Source organism: Schistocerca nitens, chromosome 2, assembly GCF_023898315.1.
Source record: "Schistocerca nitens isolate TAMUIC-IGC-003100 chromosome 2, iqSchNite1.1, whole genome shotgun sequence".
In the NCBI taxonomy this organism is placed as follows: Eukaryota; Metazoa; Arthropoda; class Insecta; order Orthoptera; family Acrididae; genus Schistocerca; species Schistocerca nitens.
The window spans coordinates 306550597-306569621 of record NC_064615.1 but is presented as its reverse complement, the minus strand read 5'-3'; the positions used below and the strand labels follow the sequence as shown (position 1 = coordinate 306569621).

General features: G+C 41.1%; 1 protein-coding gene across 5 annotated transcripts in view; it reads left to right on the top strand.

Moving 5' to 3' along the window:
- Positions 1–19025, top strand: part of LOC126236071 (exostosin-3-like) — a 310079-nt gene that overhangs the window by 128546 nt on the left and 162508 nt on the right. For all 5 annotated transcript variants that reach the window (XR_007544868.1, XM_049945127.1, XM_049945126.1 and 2 more), the window contains exon 3: positions 6866–7081. Coding sequence is in view for 4 of the 5 variants with exons in the window: in XM_049945127.1 (XP_049801084.1) it covers positions 6866–7081 (216 nt within the window). In the remaining variant the exon portion in view is untranslated. The remainder of the gene's footprint in view (positions 1–6865; positions 7082–19025) is intronic.

Here is a 19025-nt window from a genome sequence, read left to right as displayed (position 1 = left end):
TAATAATAACAATTGTTGCTATTGTTATTTGTACTACTATTATTACTATGACTAACCACTTTCTCCAGTCCCAAATTTGTTTCGCTTATACATTCAAACACTCATTAAGCCTGTTACATCTTCCATTCTTTTTTTACATTTATTTCTTATGTATAAAGTTGATGACTGTAGCAGTGCAAACTAGAGAATACTGATAAAAACACTGTGCTGGATACTGCCCAGCGGAAAATACATGTTGCTGCTTGCCAGAGGCAAAGCATGTTTATTTTGTTTTGCAGCCAAATAGAGGATGATATTTTTACCTTAAGACAAGTATTTGGACGGTTACTTTCAAAAGGAAACGACTAGTTTCCATCCTCACCGTCGCACAGTCTGACTTTACGCTCCGTCTCAAGGGATCTCTCGTTCTCAGTGGGGCGATAAAAGCTTCTCTGTCATCCTCATGACACCGTCAACAATGATGTCATCATTCATTAACATAAAATACAAAATAATTTTGCTTCTAAGTTGTCCTTAAGACTTGTGTATGGGGAAACTTGGCATCATCAATACATATGCCACCTAACGTAATACGTGCATCATGAACAGTACAGTAACAGAGAAGTTTGTCAAATGATAATCTGTCTCATAAGATGGATCTTATCCTCTACCAATCACAAATGAAACATTCCTTTCTCGCACTTCTGTGTCTCGTACGTACAAAATATATTTTCTTTACATTACAGTTTGAGGAAAAAGATCTTATAGATTTTTAGCTGTAGAATAGTACTCTTACAGTGACAATCTCACTGCTACTATGTTTTGGTCTGAGCTATTGCAAGTTCCCCGTAATAATTAGTTCTACAGATTATTCGTGAAGTTATGCAGTTCAGCATTAGAATGAAGAGCACATGATACGTGGCAACATGTGACTCAGAACATGCGTACAACTTATAAATTATGCGTAGGTCAACGAGGTAGGACACTATGCAGACTGAGAATGAAAGGAATTGGAGACTGAGAAAGGACTCCGCCTTTGCTGAACATGCTCTGAATGAATGCCATTCGTATGATCTCAAATGTGACGTTTCCATAAAGGAACAAAAGGAAGAAAATTAACCTGACTTGAAATTCTGGCCATTAATAAATACCAATGAAAGAATCCTGACCTGGCCCTTAATGACCAAACACAGGTCCATGACTCACCCAGTTATTATTCCTCTCACCACTAGTTAATAAGCTTGTTGTAACTGTTCTACACCCACATTCCATAGGCGTCTTTCTTCCCCTCCCGTTTTTCGGCCGGTCCTTAAGACATAGTGGTGTGTGCCATTACTCACTTGTATAACATTTCTGTTTTGTACACTCACATAGTGTTGAATATACTGTAACGTAAGATTTATTTGTTCACTGTCTCTTTCGGTATTATATTATGCTTGTGTTTTGTATTGATATAGTCATAAAATATCACATATCTTTGTACAGTTATGAATTCTCACTGAAGTTGTGTGGACTATCTGTTCACCATTAAGTTATCTGATGATGACCTAAGAATCCTAAAGCTGGTTCATACAGAACTAATAAATATTACTGTGGAACGTTAATACGTTGTATTCAAGTTATTAATATGAGTATAACTGTTATTGAGTCCTTTGCATATTTTCCACACTCAGATTTTTGTATGTCTAAAGGTAGTAAGTTTCATTAATGAATGTTTGATATGCTTTCAGTGTCAAACACTGAACTAATAAACATCAAGGTGTACTTCGTACAGAAGGCGACACCTTCAGATTTTTTGACGATGTGTATCCTTCCACTTCTTTATAAATCCCATCTCTATAATCTATGTAACTTAGTGACTCATGGACACTACACAGCACTAGAAATTGACTGGTTGCTCTGCTATTATGACTAGTATCATATACGCTATTTCATTTATCAGATTGCATATCTGAGTAGTTAAATATGAACAAATTTCTCCTTACTTTTTTTACATATGATGTTAATTCCAAAAGAACGTCTCCTTTTTTTTAGAAATACAAAAAACATTTATTTTCTATGATACTTAGATTATAAAGGTAGCAAATGCGTGTATTTCTTTAGACATTTTCCATTTCAGTGAATGCATTTTTGTAGACACTGTGACACTAACCGTATGACCCTGACACACCGGTTTCCACCACGTGCATAAGGAAGCGATGAACCACATCTTTGACTATCTTCCAGCCAAATGTTATTTCAACGAAAAGTTCAGCTGCTACTCACTGGGTGCCAGTCCCGAACTATGGTGTGGGCAGGCAGGTGATGATCCATTCAAACTTTTGCAGGAGAGCGGCGGTTTTGCGAGTGACACGAGGGCCTACATTGCCGTAGTGAATTGACGACGTTTCTCTTCTCCCGTTCCGAACTGTTGGTGTGGGTTTTTTCAGTGTTTTGCGGTATCTGTCAGCTTTTATTGTGATTCCAGCTGGAATTAACCCGACCACCAACACCCTCTCTTTCAGTAGGAAAACACAGGTGCCATGACTTCACTGAAATTTCGCGGCTTCGGTAAAGACGAATGCCACCACTCACGTCATTCTCGTTGGTTCTCAGATGTAAAGTTGAAAGCCCATGTTTTATCACTTGCGGCAACCGAGTGAAAACTAAAAGCAGTCATATTGGTCTGCATAACGGCCAAGAAATGCACGAGAATAAGCAACTAATCGCTGTTTGTGGTCTTCCGTCTGTGTTTGCGGTACCCATCTTGTGTTCATCTTCCGATATTACAGCTTTTCTGACTAAATTCTATGAGTACAGCTTTGGGAAACATCAGGAACCAAAATTCATCCAAGGTAATCCACCGGTCGTCTCTCATTGGTTTCCCACAGCTTCGTGACTGTATCATCGGATGTTGTCTGCATCCTGCTCCTTTGTTCGTCGTTATTTTCAGTACGACCAGCTGTAAACTTTCTGCACCACTTGCGAACGTTCTAGACATCCTTGCGCCACCCTCCATTTTGCAGTTACTTCACCATGGACACTGGAGGATTGTTCATAAGAAACAGTTAGCACGCAGAGACTGTACTTGCAAGGGAACAGATGACGTCACGCATGTGCGGAAAATCAGTCCGCTCTGCAACAAACATTCTGTGCATGGCCTAAGTCGCAATCACAATGGTAACGTGTGCACGTAAACTTTGCAGGACCTTTTTGAAACACTCGTTGGTTGATTGTGGCTGACTCATATGGCAAGTTTCCTTTTGCTGTGCCAATAAACTCGACAACGTCTCATAGCACAATTCAGGTGCTGTCCTCTATTTTTTGCCTCGAAGATTTGCCTGAAGTCATTGTGTCGGACAACGGAACTCAGTTGTAGTCATATGAATTTGAAACATTCTGCGAACGCAATTGCATACAGCATCTAACTATGTTTTATTCCGTACGAAGAACCGTCAACTTGCAATACAACTGATTTGTCAGGATCAAAGTGAACCAAACATCGGTCACTGAGCAATGCATCTTTAAATGCTTGAAAAGCTACTTGGTAATCATCTGTCCAAACAAAGGTAACATTATTGCGACGCAAGTTATGCAATGGAGCAGCGATTTGTGCAGCATTCGGTTGAACTGAATATAATAGTTCATTTCTCTAAAACTGATATCAATTCTGTGACATTGCGAGGAACTGGCAAATCTCGAATGACTAACAAAGGCGACTGAAGAGGATGTACACCTTGACTGTTTATAACATGACTAAATTACCGCAACTCAAGCTTTAAAAAAAATCACACTTCTCCCGCCTACGCTTTAGTCCTGCGTCAGATAACACACGAAACAACAGTCAAATACCGTTGGAAAATTGGGGGTGCGTAAGTTCTGCCAAAAGGCAAAAGCAAATATTTAAACAAGCCTAAAAGATTATTCACTGAACACACTTTTTGAGATTCTTCATCCAGCTGTATTTGTAGATGCGCGTCGCCAAAATCATTTTTTGAAGTGTAGCCACCAATGTCTAACCAATACATGAGATCCTCTGGGCGTGGCAATGGGTAAGTATCAACCACAGTTTGTGGGTTGACCGTAGACTTAAAGTCAACACAGAGGCGAATGCGACCGGAAGGTTTGGGGAGTAAAACACGTGTACTTCTCCATTGACTAGCTCGTATGGGTGCAATAGCTCCACTATCTTGCAATTCTTTAAGTTCAGCAGCGACTTTGTCCCGTAATGCAATGGGAACAGTTCTGGCCCGGCAAAATTTCGGCTGAGCATTCTCTTTCGTGGTAATATGTGCAACAAAATTGTTAGCCTTGCCTAAACCTTCAGAAAAGAGTTTCGGGAATTCTTTCAGCAAGCTAGCTACACTACCTTTTGCATTGAATGCAGACACTGACAACACATTGTCCTGAATGTTAAAGCCAAACAAATCAAATGAATTAAGATCAAATATGTTCTCACAATCGCGTGATTGTAGCACCGTAAAAGTCACTGTTCACGTAAGCGAGCGATGCATGGCAGGGAAAGTACATTTTCCAAGAACGGCAATGTCTTGTCCATTATAAGACGACAGGTGAGTGCTAGATTTTTACAGGCGTGGGGACAGTTGACATGTGTTACGATTCAGCAATGTAACAGAGGCACCCGTGTCCAACTGAAATTTCACGGGATTTCCACGAAGAAGCAAATGAACAAAAAATCTGTTGGACTGACGTAGCACTGAAGAAACTGCTCGCTTGCTAGTTTTGCTAATGCCTGTTTTAGGGTTTGAATACTCTGCATTCATTACATGGACCTTGAATTGTTGTTTAGCGACCCGAGAAAGCACTTTCCTAGGCACCCTATATGATACGAGTGGGCAGAACACAACACTCCACACACTTCAGTCAACTGGCAGTGAATTTTAAGTGGTTTAATACATTTTTTAATTCATAAACGGAATAACTGCGCCAATTTCGCACTTTGCGGTGGTGTGCAGTTGGAGTTCTGTTCTCAATGGTTGCCAAGTCAAAACCGTGTGTCCGCTGACATGTGTGCTCCCGCTTGTTTTGCTACCGATTGAAACCAGCGACAATTGTGGAGGTAATTGTGACGGTAGTCTGCAGTAAGAGTCATTATGACAAGTTTTATTTCTGTGTTATTGTAAGTTAGGGGATGTCTTCTTGAAGTGCCACGAAGTGAATTATTTCTGCCCTTGCATTTGTGTGTGGCGGGTAGTTGAGGTTGTACAAAGTACAAAGCTACTATCGTATGTATAAAGTTGCCAGATACCGGAATTTAAAATTTACGCTCTGTATCGCAAAGTAAGAGTTAAACAAGAAAGGGATACGCTTTTCTTAACTTGCTGGAACGGAACAGAACAATTAAATGAGATTCTATAAGTTTTACTGCGCTAAAATGAATGCAAGAATACGATCGTAACCCTACTTTACGTTTCTTTCGCGTTTTCTAGAATAATACGCAAAGAGAAGTGAAACCTTTAATAGTAAGCTTGCAAAACACACTAATACACGTATTAAACTAGTTTCCTGAACTAAACAGAGTTTGATTACACTCTAAATCACTTATCTGTACGACAGCACAAAACTCACGCGTCTCGCCTGGTGCAGGGCTACCAACACTGTCATTAAACTTTGAAAAGACCCACTATATGCAGTTCAGAACTTCCAAGAGATTTCCTTCTGGTGTGTGTGTAAAATATGATGACATGGAAATAGGAGAAGTTGAGAGTGTAAAATTATTGGGATTACAGCTTGATAATAAATTCATTAGGGAGCAACATACTAACGAACAGCTAAAGCGCCTAAACAAGAATGTGTTTGCAATGCGAATGATGTCAGACATAGGAGATACAAATATTAAAAAAAAACTGGCATATTTTGCATTTTTTCACTCCATTATGTCATATGGTATCATATTTTGGGGTAACTCCACAAATACAGAAAAACTTTTTAGAGTACAGAAGCGCATTATAAGAGTAATGAGTGGCGTAAATCCAAGATCATCATGTCGAAACCTATTCAAAGAATTGGGCATATTAACCACAGCTTTTCAGTATATTTATTCCTTAATGAAGTTTGTTGTAAATAATACATCTCTGTTTACAACTAACTGCTTAGTACGCAGTATCAATACCAGGAATAATAAAAATATACATAAAGATTTAAAATCACTTACTCTTGCCCAGAAAGGAGTCCAGTATTCAGCAACGCATATATTCAATAAGCTACCAGCAACCATTAAGAGTTTAGTTTCAGACAAGGCACAATTTAAACATAATTTGAAAGAATTTTTGGTGGCCAAATCCTTCTATTCCATCCATGAGTTTCTCAAGAAGTGCAGTAGACCATTTCAATGAAAATTTATTACACTTTAATTTTTAACAATACTTGGTTGTAACAGCCAAGTAACTGCCTACTATGTGAATGATGGATGTATGGAAAGCAGATGTAAGTCTTAAGTCTGTAAATAGTGGAGGTTTAATTTTAAATCTTGTACATAATCTGTCTGTTCTTAACTGAGGATCACTGAAATGAATAATTTACTTTAATTTTGGATAATACTTGGTTGTAATAGCCAAGAAACTACCAAATGTCTGAATGATAGCTTTAATGAAAGCAGCTGTAAGTATTAAACCTGTAAATATTAGAAGTTTAAATTTGATTCATGTACATAAATTTACTGTTTATTGACTGAGGATGATTAAAATTAATGAAACTCAAGTTTTTCTAATTACATTTTTGTAATGTGTTGATCTGACATGTTCCACACCCAGGAGGATTCCCTCTGTTTACCTGACATATTCCACACCCAGAAGGATTCCCTCTTTTGTGGGTCTATGGAATGAATAATTAATCTAATTTATTTCACTTTTTATACCAACCTACACAATATTTTGCTCTTTGACAGGCACGCGTCCCGGAACTTCACTTCCTGATAAGTGCTGTGGGCGACGCAGACCTGCTGGCGATGCGCCGCCAGGGCCGTGTGCTTTGGGAACGCTACATGTCGTCTGCGCAGGCGGCTGTTGACACTGTGATCGCACTGCTGCGCACGAGATTAGGAATGCCCCCGACTCCAGTACTGGATAAACCGTCACCTAGCGTGTTCAATGCTTCTTTCACTGTAAGTAGTAGATTCTATTTGTAAGCCTGTAATGCTGTAAAAATCTAAAATCCTTCATGTACAGCAGATTAAATATATACTTGTTTCATTGGTAGATGTATGTGTGATGAGACATTTATCATACTTAGCAGGGAAAGTATCTTTTGATTGATAAAGTCTGTAAAATTTGGACTGAAGACATCTGCATCCATACTCTGAAAACCACTGTGAAGTGCATGGCAGAAGGTACCAGTTATTATGGTTTCATTCCAATTCCATTCACGTATAGAGTGTGGGGAAGGATAAGTGTTTGAATGCCTCTCTAATTACTCTAACCTCGTCCTCACTGTTCCGGGGGAAGCGATGAGTAGGCGGGTGTAGAGTATTCCTAGAGTCGTCTATTGAAGCAGGTTATGGAAGCTTTGTAAGTGGGCATTCTCAGATAGTCTGTCTATGTGCGAGAGTCTGTCATCTCAGTTCCTTCAGCATTTCTCTGAGACTCTCTCATGGGCCGAACAAACTTGCGATCATTCGTATTGCCCTTCTGTTTATACTTTCAATATCCCCTGTTAGTAGCCGGCCAGTGTGGCCGTGCGGTTAAAGGCGCTTCAGTCTGGAACCGCGTGACCGCTAGGGTCGCAGGTTCGAATCCTGCCTCGGGCATGGATGTGTGTGATGTCCTTAGGTTAGTTAGGTTTAATTAGTTCTAAGTTCTAGGCGACTGATGACCTCAGAAGTTGAGTCGCATAGTGCTCAGAGCCATTTGAACCATTTGAGCCCCTGTTAGTCCCACCTGGTATTGAGCGCACACACCTGAGAAATATTCTAGGATGGTTTGTAGGACTGATATGTAGCCATTCTCATTCTGGGACTGATTCCGTTTCCACCGCATTTACCAATAAATTGAATCCTGCCTCCTGCTTTACCTACGACTGAGCCTAGGTTACGTTCCATTTCATATCCCTAGAAAGCGTTACATCCAGCTATTTGCAGGAGTTGGTCGATTCCACCTATGACACATTGTTACTTGTCACAAGACATACGTTTTTTTTTTCGTTTTGTAAAGAGCAGCACCGTACTTTTGAGAATAAACGTAGGCACGGTTCTGAGCCAAATAGCATTCCGAAATTGGGAAATACTGCATGCAATTCACAGCACTGATCCATCGCTTTCAGTACGTAGTGTGAGAAAACATCGATCTGGGTTTCACATTATGTATTTTTCGAAATCCATGCTGGTTGGCATTGAGGAGATCATTCTGTTCGAGCTATTTTAGTACACTACTGGCCATTAAAATTGCTACACCACGAAGATGACGTCCTACGGACGTGAAATTTAACCGGCAGGAAGGAGATGCTGTGATAAGCAAATGATTAGCTTTCCAGAGCATCCACACAATTTTGGCGCCGGTGGCGACACCTACAATGTGCTGACACAAGGAAAGTTTCCAATCGATTTCTCATACACAAACAGCACTTCACTAAAAAGGTCGGTTTATCGTATCGCGTTGGTCGAGATCCAATGACTGTTAGCACAATATGGAATCGGTGGCTTCAGGAGGGTAATACCGAACGCCGTGCTGGATCCCAACGGCCTCGTATCACTAGTAGCCGAGATGACAGGCATCTTATCCGCATTGCTGTAACGGATCGTGCAACCACGTCTCGATCCCTGAGTCAACAGATGGGGACGCTTGCAAGACAACAACCATCTGCACGAACAGTTCGACGACGTTTACAGCAGCATGGACTATCAGCTCTGAGTCCATGACTGCGGTTACCCTTGACGTTGCATCACAGACAGGAGCGCCTGCGATGGTGTACTCAACGACGAACCTGGGAGCACGAATGGCAAAACGTCAATTTTTCGGATGAATACAGGTATCATCATGGTCGCATCCGTGTTTAGTGACATCGCGGTGAACGCACATTGGAAGCGTGTATTCGTCTTCGCCATACTGGCGTATCACCCGGCGTGATGGTATGGGGGGCCATTGGTTACACGTCTCGGTCACCTCTTGTTCGCATTGACGGCACTCTGAACAGTGGACGTTACATTTCAGATATGTTACGACCCATGGCTCTACCCTTCATCCGGGCCTTGTGAAATCCTACATTTCAGCAGGATAATACACGACCGCCTGTTGCAGGTCCTGTACGGGCCTTTCTGGATACAGAAAATGTTCGACTGCTGCCCTGGCCAGCACTTTCTCCAGATCTCTCATCAATTGAAAACGTCTAGTCAATGGTGGCCGAGCAGCTGTACCTGTACACGCCATCCAAGCTCTGTTTGACTCAATGCCCAGGCGTCCGCAGCTCGTGGTCGTGCGGTAGCGTTCTCGCTTCCCGCGCCCGGGTTCCCGGGTTCGATTCCCGGTGGGGTCAGGGATTTTCTCTCCCTCGTGATGACTGGGTGTTGTGTGATGTCCTTATGTTAGTTAGGTTTAAGTAGTTCTAAGTTCTATGGGACTGATGTCCATAGATGTTAAGTCCCATAGAGCTCAGAGCCATTTGAACCATTTGAATGCCCAGGCGTATCAAGGCCGTTATTACGGCCAGAGGTGGTTGTTCTGGGCGCTGATTTCTCATGATCTATTCCCCCAAATTGCGTGAAAATGTAATCAAATGTCATTTCTAGTATAATATATTTGTCCAATGAAATCCCGTTTATCATCTGCATTCCTTCTTGGTGTAGCAATTTTAATGGCCAGTAGTGTATATTTTAGCTCAAAATATTCTTTAAGATTCTCCGTGAAATAGATGGCAAGGCCCTTGAACGATAGTTTTGTAGACCATTTCTATTACCATTCTAGTAGGCGGGTATTATCTTTGTTCTCATTCCAACCACGGGGCACAGTTCTTTTTTCCGATGGATCTATGATTGATTATAGTTAAAAGAGGGGCTAATTCAGCTGAATGTTCAGTATAGAGTCTGACAGGGGACCCTCTGGACTCTGGAACGTTGTTGATTTTTAATGGTTTCAGCTGTTTCTTAATGACCCTGCCACTAATGTCTGTAACCAGCATCTACAAGTAATACTGAAGGACTCACTTTTTCCGTGGCACGAGAATTAAATTACGGCAGTTCTCCTGAGTTTTTCTTTGTAAAGGAACATTTGAAAACAGAGTTAATCATTTCTGCTTTTGCTTTGTTACCCTCATTTTCAGTTCATGTCTCATCCGCGGGTGACCAGAATATAACTTTGATGCCACGAACAACTTTTTAAATACGATAAGAAATTATTCGGTTTTCGCAAAGATCGCCAACATTCTGCTACGGTATTCATTGATGGTTTCGCGCATTGCTCTCTTGACAGCAAAACACATATTATTTAGCATATCTTTATTGATAGCACCATGCCACCTTTTACATCATGCAGCAGTGTTTGTTTCTTTAGAAATTTATTTTCAGTGACTGCCTACATTGGAAAGTCCTTGTCATCATGAAGTCTTCAGTTGGGTACATATCTGTCCATTGAATGGTCAACTACTGGTTTAAATGCGAGCCATAGCTCTTTTACGTGCACCTGTCCTGTGCTAAGAGTTCCAAGTTCATCATTGAAATATGACAATGCTGTTTTTTTACTTGGTTTACTGTAAGTATAATACTTTCTGCTTATTTCAGTTTCCCTTTGCAACTGGGTAATCATTGTTGCTCAAACACACTCGTAGTTGCTCCTACCATTATCAATGTGGACGTTCTCAAACAGGTCAGATCTGTTTTTTGCCATTAGATCTAAAAATTTCCGTCATAAGTAGGATTCTGAACAATCTGATCTCAGTACCTTTCAGGGAAGGCATTTAGTAATAAATCACAGGATATCTTCTCACCCCTACTATTAACAAAAGCCGGCCGCTGGTGGCCGAGCGGTTCTGGCGCTACAGTCTGGAACCGTGCGACCGCTACGGTCGCAGGTTCGAAACCTGCCTCGGGCATGGATGTGTGTGTTGTCCTTAGGTTAGTTAGGTTTAAGTAGTTCTAAGTTCTAGGGGACTTATGACCTCAGCAGTTGAGTCCCATAGTGCTCAGAGCCATTTGAACCATTTTTTTATTAACAAAACAGTAATTTTATGAAGTTATTGTTGGATGAATAACGCTTCCGCCGACGAATGCTGTATACCGGGGATCTTACATAAAAGACAGTTCACGTTCTCTCTAAAGATTTTGCTTACATCAGGAGGTTCGTCTGGTGGAAGATAGTAGGATCCAACGACAGTATTATACCCAATGCTGATGCAGAGTCTTTCCCAAACAATGTAGCATGCAGCTTCATTTTCTACCTTGTGCGATTTGAGTTTCTACTCTAGTGTGGGGAATACACCGGCACCATGTTCCATTAGCGTATTCTTGCGACATTCGCTTATATTTTTCCTAATACTCTCACTGCTATCGGCTTAAAGTTTGAACTAGCTTCTGGACCTACTACTATGTGAGGTTGACTGCTTTTCACGAACGCTTCAAAGTCAGGTATTTTGTTGCGAATGATTTGGCAGTTTACTACGAGGGTTTTAATTCTCTTGCCCGTGTGTGTACTGGAAGGGGGTGGGGAAATTCCTTTGGGTGTTACATTATTACTTCTGGATCTCCTACAGCTGCCGTTATCTGGACTTCATAGAGAGTGGTTAATCTAAAGAATCCTCGTTTGCTACTTGGATAGCAGCCTCTGTTGTGTAGTGCTCTCCAGACACACTGAGGGTCCTCTACAGCTCTCAACTCAATGGTGGAAGTCCAGGACGTCGTAGCCTGTCTTATCACATGACCCCCAAAGTAGTTCAATCCTTTCACCGTACTGGCAACCAGGGGCCCACAATCAGTTCTGGGCCGATGCTACCAACTGTGAGCTCTGCTGGAACTCCGTGTACAAGGCTGGTCTTCTCAAGTTTCTCTGTCAGTCGTTGGAATTATCCAAGTATGACCTCGGAGCCCAGGCGACAGAAATCGTTTGTTCCATAGTGCACCACAATCGGCGTTTTTCTATTCCCTGTTCTCTCTGTGGCTCCGGAATATCTCCTCCAACATGCGGCATACACACACTGACTGCACCTGGTGTTCCATTCAGTCCCGTGTTGCCATTTTCCTATGGGGACCATTATTCGTCGCCCGTCAGACCTGCCGAAGATGAATAACCCATAATCTTTTTGCGTTTGCCTCCTGTTGACACAGGATAAGCACGTTCCCCAACATGTGAAGTGAATCCCACCGGGTCAGTTTTATTTTCGGGGGAAGACAGCACCAAGAATCTTTTGACTACGGGGACTATCCAAGTCCTACCTGGTGCCAGTCCATCCTTCACAGGACAGGACACCTAGACCCACGACTGAAACGCCACCAGCAGAGAAGTGGACGAAAAGCGATAGCTCCTGCTCTTCCTGCAGAGGAATCGGTACCTACAGGAGAGGACAGAACTTAAGGTGTCTTTGGTACGTCTAGTACACGACTTTTGGGAGCTGTTCCAGCACACCTATTCGCAGCAGATACTAATCGGTAGGCAGTAATCAAGGTGTTTTCCGCCTGCCTACGAACATCAACTGAATTATCCTGTGTTTGAGAACAACATTCATAGCGGAGCTGTGCTGTGGCTGGTGCAATGTTTTGCAGGACAGTTAAGAAATTAATTTGATCTAGGCCCGCTGGTTTCCTTCCAATTTGTTGACCCGAACGTGTCACTAATTCTCTTTAAGAACAGAAATAATAAGTATATATAACGGGATTTGGGTTAAGGCAGCAGAAAAACTAATGGAAGAAATGAGTAGTTTCTTAGAAATTTTTGAGCTTATAGTCGCTATCACCAGCCGTTGTGGCCTAGTGGTTCTAGGCGCTTCAGTCCGGAACAACGCTGCTGCTACGGTCGCAGGTTCGAATCCTGCCTCGGGCATGGACGTGTGTGCTGACCTTAGGTTAGTTAGGTTTAAGTAGTTCTAAGTCTAGGGGACTGATGACCTCAGATGTTAAGTCCCATAGTGCTCAGACCCATTTGAAGCATAGTCGCTATCAAACTCAGAGACAATGTTAATGTATGATAAATGTATCTAATATACTCTCCTTTTGAAAGGAAAACTAGATGTAACACAAAATTTTAGTTATAATATGTGCAGCGGAAACTAAATTTCAAACCACGGTTTGCTAAGAACAGCTTATGAATACTACAATCGTGACTTCCGAAAATTCTCAAAAATTTACCTTTATTCACACTGATACACACTCGAAATGCAGTCTGAACTATCTTTTGACAGTAACAGTAAATCACAAAGATTGATATGCTGCGAAATCACAAACACTGTTTTGCTACGAAGTAAGTTCAAATGGCTCTGAGCACTATGGGACTTAACTTCTAAGGTCATCAGTCCCCTAGAACTTAGAACTAATTAAACCTAACTAACCTAAGGACATCACACACATCCATGCCCGAGGCAGGATTTGAACCTGCGACCGTAGCGGTCGCGCGGTTCCACACTGTAGCGCCTAGAACCGCTAGGTCACTACGAAGTAAGTTATTCTCAACACTTGTAACTTACCAAAATTTTGAAAAACATACTTTTTCAAGTCAGACCTCTTTTAGTTGAAATTACACAATGAAATTAAGGAAGCACAATTTAAGATCGGGCCTACAATTGATGATAATAGTACGGTCTTATCCGGGCACTGAAAAATGCTACAAATTTCACATCATATCGCGATATACGCGAGTACTGACGCAATCAGTGAATGACGATGCATAAGTGACACGAAAACTCAAGTATTAGAATCTAACATTTCCAACCGGCTCACGACTCTGGCATACACGGCCTCACACGAAGGAAAATTCGGAAGTCGACTTGTATATCTAAATAAACATGCGATTTGTACGGATACAGGGAAAACACAGAACATTCATGTATAAAATGCATATTTAATTCATCAGCTGTTTTTATTTTAAACCCAAATTCTTCCGGTTTCGGTCTTGGACCGCCTTCACGGGTGAAGGGTTAAAATGGTTTAAGCCACCATATTCCATTAGTCATTACTTAAAATGTGTCGTGAATGCCATGAATGTAAATATATGACACTGTATGCATACAGAGCATCACTTGAGAATTTGGGTTTAAAATAAAAACAATTGATGGTTCAAATATGCATTTTATACATTACTTAAGCCTGTTGCCAGCCACGTTCCAAAATTTTTTAAAACTATTCAATCTTAACAGTCTGATTCATTACATTTCACCATACCGGCGAAGGTACACCAAACTTCTGTGTAATATCTGCTACCCTAATAGTTATCTTTTCCCGATCCTACGGTTACTACATGTTTCCTCTGCAGAGAAGCACTAATTTTGAGTACTGGTAGCACTGAGTAACTCACCTGTCTGTACAGTGAGTGTAGTAAAATATGGAAACACGAGAGAAATGCGTGCTTATGCGTAGATGCAGATGCAAGCCAAGCCTGCTGAATGCGATCTTATACAGTATTTGACCACCAACGGCATCTGCTCATTGTCCCTAATACATTCAAAGTATCAGTAGTGGTCAGAATAATGTACCTGCGAGGGTATTATCTTGATGGAAAGTGAATTCGAATGTGGATAATTTGTTGATGCTCATATGGTGGACGCTCCTCCGAGTAAGGTAGAGAAAGTATTTTGTTTTTCAGGAGATACCATGTCGCAATCTGTACCTCATACAGGTAACACGGAGAAACATCATCCTTTACATCAAAACAGGGACGAAAGTGTGTGTTGAGTAATAGTGGCAGGCAGTCGTTGAAAAGGGTTGTGTCCAAAAACAAACGGACGACCGCTGCAAAAGTCACTGTAGAACTCAATGTCGGACTCACGAATCCTGTTAGCAGCCAAACAACACGAAGGTTGCTACATGAGCAGGGAATTGTAGGGCGAGCTGAAATTGCATAACCACTCATCAGTGACGCAAATGCCCGCAACAGGAACATTAGATGCAGAAAGCGTAAAACCTGGATTATGGAGCAATGCAAGAAAGTCATTCGGTCGGATGAGACCTGTTTCACACTGTGCCCAACTTCTGGCGGAGTTATCGTACCAACAGTGAAACATGGCGGGGCTCCGGCGACGTTATGGGCTGCCATTTGGGTTTAAAATGGGCCGCGTGGCTACTCCGGAAGGCTGCATTATTGCCAAGGTTTATGTGACCGTTTTCGCTGACCAGTTCCATACCGTGGTACAGTGACTGTTCCCCAGTGGTTACGCTGTGTTCCAAGACGGCAGGCCCCTCGTTGACTCAACGCACGTCGTCCAGGACTGGTTTTGTGAGCGAAAGGACCAATTGTCGCATCTGCGCTGGCCGGCACCGTCGGCAGATGTTAATATAAGGGTGCGTTTACGACTGTGCGTCTTGTAGCTAGTCACAGTGCGGTAGCAGCTTGCCCCCCACGGAAGTCGACTAGATACGAGGCGCACAGCTGTAGACGCACCTTGACTGAGACTTTGTGTTGTAGTTTGGAGAGAAGGTTGCGTGATGCTATCCACCTCCATCGTCATTACGAAACTTGTCACTACGTTACAGGAGGAAATGTTTTTTTGAAAACTATACGTGGCCTGTAGTTATCCATTCTGAGACGAATAGAAGCTGTTTGGAAAACGAACAGGTCTCCTGTACTGTATTAGCATGGGAATATGTTCAATTTTTCATATTTTTGTCCACCTGTACAAAATAGTTAGTGGAAGTAATGTACTGATTAAACAGAAGACGGAACTGCATTGTAAATTGGATGAAGTGTAAATAGAATACTGATGGCGGTAACTTTGTTAGTTTTGTATGACGTGCGATCCACATCTGTATCTGCAGGTACTGCACTCGAAAACTTCAAATGCCGACATCTTCACGAGAGACAGTAGTTGGGCGTTCAAGGAGTTAGATTTTTGTGAATCCCTTTCCTGTACAAACCTTATGAAACCTTATTCTCAGATTCTCCACGAATTTTCCTGGTTGTCATTAGTTTCAGCAAGATATAAATGAATTGTGCACAAGTGGTGGACTGATGTAAATCTCTGTCAGTTGCAGTCCTGTGTAGGGCTCTGTACCTCAGTCGGTAGAAACAGGACCCTTGTGGGATCACTCTGCTGCTGTCTGTCAGAAAATCTGCCTCTCTGTTCCTTCTTCTAGACAAAGAGTGAAGGTATCAGGTCGAAATTTGTGTCAAATACTGTCTGTCGTCCGTTGGCGGTATAAAAAAATCTTCGCTTCTAAGTCAAAGCATTAAAAAGATATGGTCGTCTGTAAAGACACCGTTTTCTCAACAACAGGTGGAGATATGAAGCTGAAATTTAAGTCAAATACACTGCCTTGGCAGTGTAAATAATTCAATTTTCTAAGCCAGAGCAATCAAAAGATACGGCCGTGTATGTCACTTATTTTGGTACTCACAAACTCCCTCATAAAAACCCATAACCATGTTGGTCCTCCTGTTGTAGTGATAAAGTGAGTGCTTGGAAAACGGGAGGCAGCGCGATAGACTCTCGCGAGTGTGACGGATTTGTAAGAGTTGGTTTTAACCTACGCTACAGCTCTCAAGGATCTGAGGAGTCTCAACGAGAAACATGTCACTCAGATTTCACATTAAACTGTAGGACCCCTTGTGAGGTGTTGCGAAGATACCGAACAGTTAGTTGGTTAGGTATGAGTTACATTGATCAATCTCACAGTAACCTTTATGATGTGGTCTGTGTCAAGTGCATAAGAAATGCACACATGAATGAAGTATTTTTTTTTTAAAAAAAAACAAAAAGCTTAAAATTTTTATTACCTACCCCACTCTCTTAATAGGTACAAAATACTGGTGTTATAATCATCAATGTCACTGTTGTTTTTAAACTGGTCCATGTTGTTGAGAACAAATTTTCATTACTGAGTGAGTGTACTATGAGGCTGTTGTAAGAATTCCAAACCTATTAAATATAAGCCTACAAAACGCGCGACTGTGATCCCCACACATTATTCTAACCACTTTCCTTTGAGCAGAGAATACCTTTTGCCTAAGTGTTGAGTAACCCCAAAATATTATTCGGTGTGGCGTCACAGAGTGAAAGTAAGCCAAGTATGTTAGCTTGCTAATTTCTATATCCTCAAAATTAGCAATTACTCTGATTGCAAAAGTTGCTGAAGCTAGTCGGTTTAGGAGACGCAAAATATGAATTTTACAATTAAGATTCTCATATATATGTACACCCAGAAACTTAGTATGCTCTAACCTGGCTACTGACTTCCTTTGATGTGCTATATTTATTGAAGGAACTGTACTCCCTGCAGTAGAAAATTGGATGTACTGTGTTTTTTAAATGTTCAGAGCAAGCCCATTCGCAGAAAACCAATCAATAACTTTTCCAAAGGCATTATTTATATCGTTTACGATTGGAATTTCTTTTACTGGATTAATAATTATGCTTGTATCATCAGAAAACAGTGTCAGTTTAGCTTCTTGTTTCAGATAATATGGAAAGTCATTCACATATATCAAGAACAGAAGGGGACCCATGACCTAACCCTGTGCAACACCTAATGTTGTCTCATCCCAGTTAGATGAAGTGATAAACTTCATTAAATCACTTAAGCTATAACTTTTTGCTTCCAGTTCTGTAGGTATGACTTAAACCACTCATATGCTGTCCCATCTATACCATAGAATTGTAATTTCTGTAACATAATGTCATGTTCCATACAATTAAACACTTTGGGTAAGTCACAGAAAATTCCTGTTGGTGACATTTTACTATTTACTATGTATCCCATTACTGCTGAGTTGGCTAACTGCTCTTGAGTACATTACTTTCTCGACAATTCTTGAAGAAGCTGTGAGCAAGGATTAATGACATGTATGCTGTTCCCTTTTTTGTAGAGAGGCTTGACAATGGCATGTTTTAACCTGTCTGTGAAAATACCTTGAGTTAGCGATGCGTTACAGATGCGACTCAGAACATCAGCTGTAACTGCTCCACATTACTTTAATATCTTGTTGCAGATGTCATCTACTGCAACAGAACATTTATTTTTCAAATATTTAATGATTTTCCCTATTTCACCAGAGGTTGTTAGATGAAATCTAATTTGACGAGGATTTCTCAAAACCGACTCTTCCGCGTATTGCTTGGCTTTTTCTTTTGAACTATTCTCACCAACTTTTTCACCTACACGTAACTAACATTTGCTACTTGTGTACTGTTGGTTAACATGGTCTCATTCTCTTTAGTAGTAATATTGTCTACCCAAGTGGTTTCTTTTCATGCTCTCTTCTAACAAAATTCCGTACTGATTTGATTTTATTGCGCGAGTTGTTAATTTGATACCTAATATACATATTTTTTGATTTTCCGACAACTTTTCTCAATACGTTACAATAATTTTTATAGTGTTAAGTTACTTCTGGGTCTTCACTAATTGTTGCTGCCTCATATAATTTTCTTTTCCTTTCTGAAGACACTTCAGTACCTGTAGTGATCCTAGGTTTCTTGGGAAACGGTTTGGTGTTACATTTAGTAATTTTTTGGGGGCAACAGTTTTCAAAAAGGGATATAAATTTATCAATTTGCAATGTTTCACTCATCATTAGCAATTGGCTCATTATATATATATCTCCCTAAGTAGTATTTCTTAAATTTTCTCTGACGTGCTCCATAGATCCCAAGTTGACCAAGACTTACACTTTTACATAATGGTTTCTGAACTGTAGACCCTGCTAAGTTCTGTGACTTAATCAATTTTACGTCATGGTCTGATAATCCATTTATCACAGGGAAAGCATGTGTTACTTTTCATCTTGCTGCTCAAATACATTATCTATTCGAGTGCTGCTGTCTTGAGCTAGACGTGTAGGGAAATTCATCACTGTCGCGGGCCGGTGTGGCCGAGTGGTTCTAGGCGCTTCAGTCTGGAAACGCGCGACCGCTACGGCCGCAGGTTCGAATCCTGCCTCGGGCATGGATGTGTGTGATGTCCTTAGGTTAGTTAGGTTTAAGTA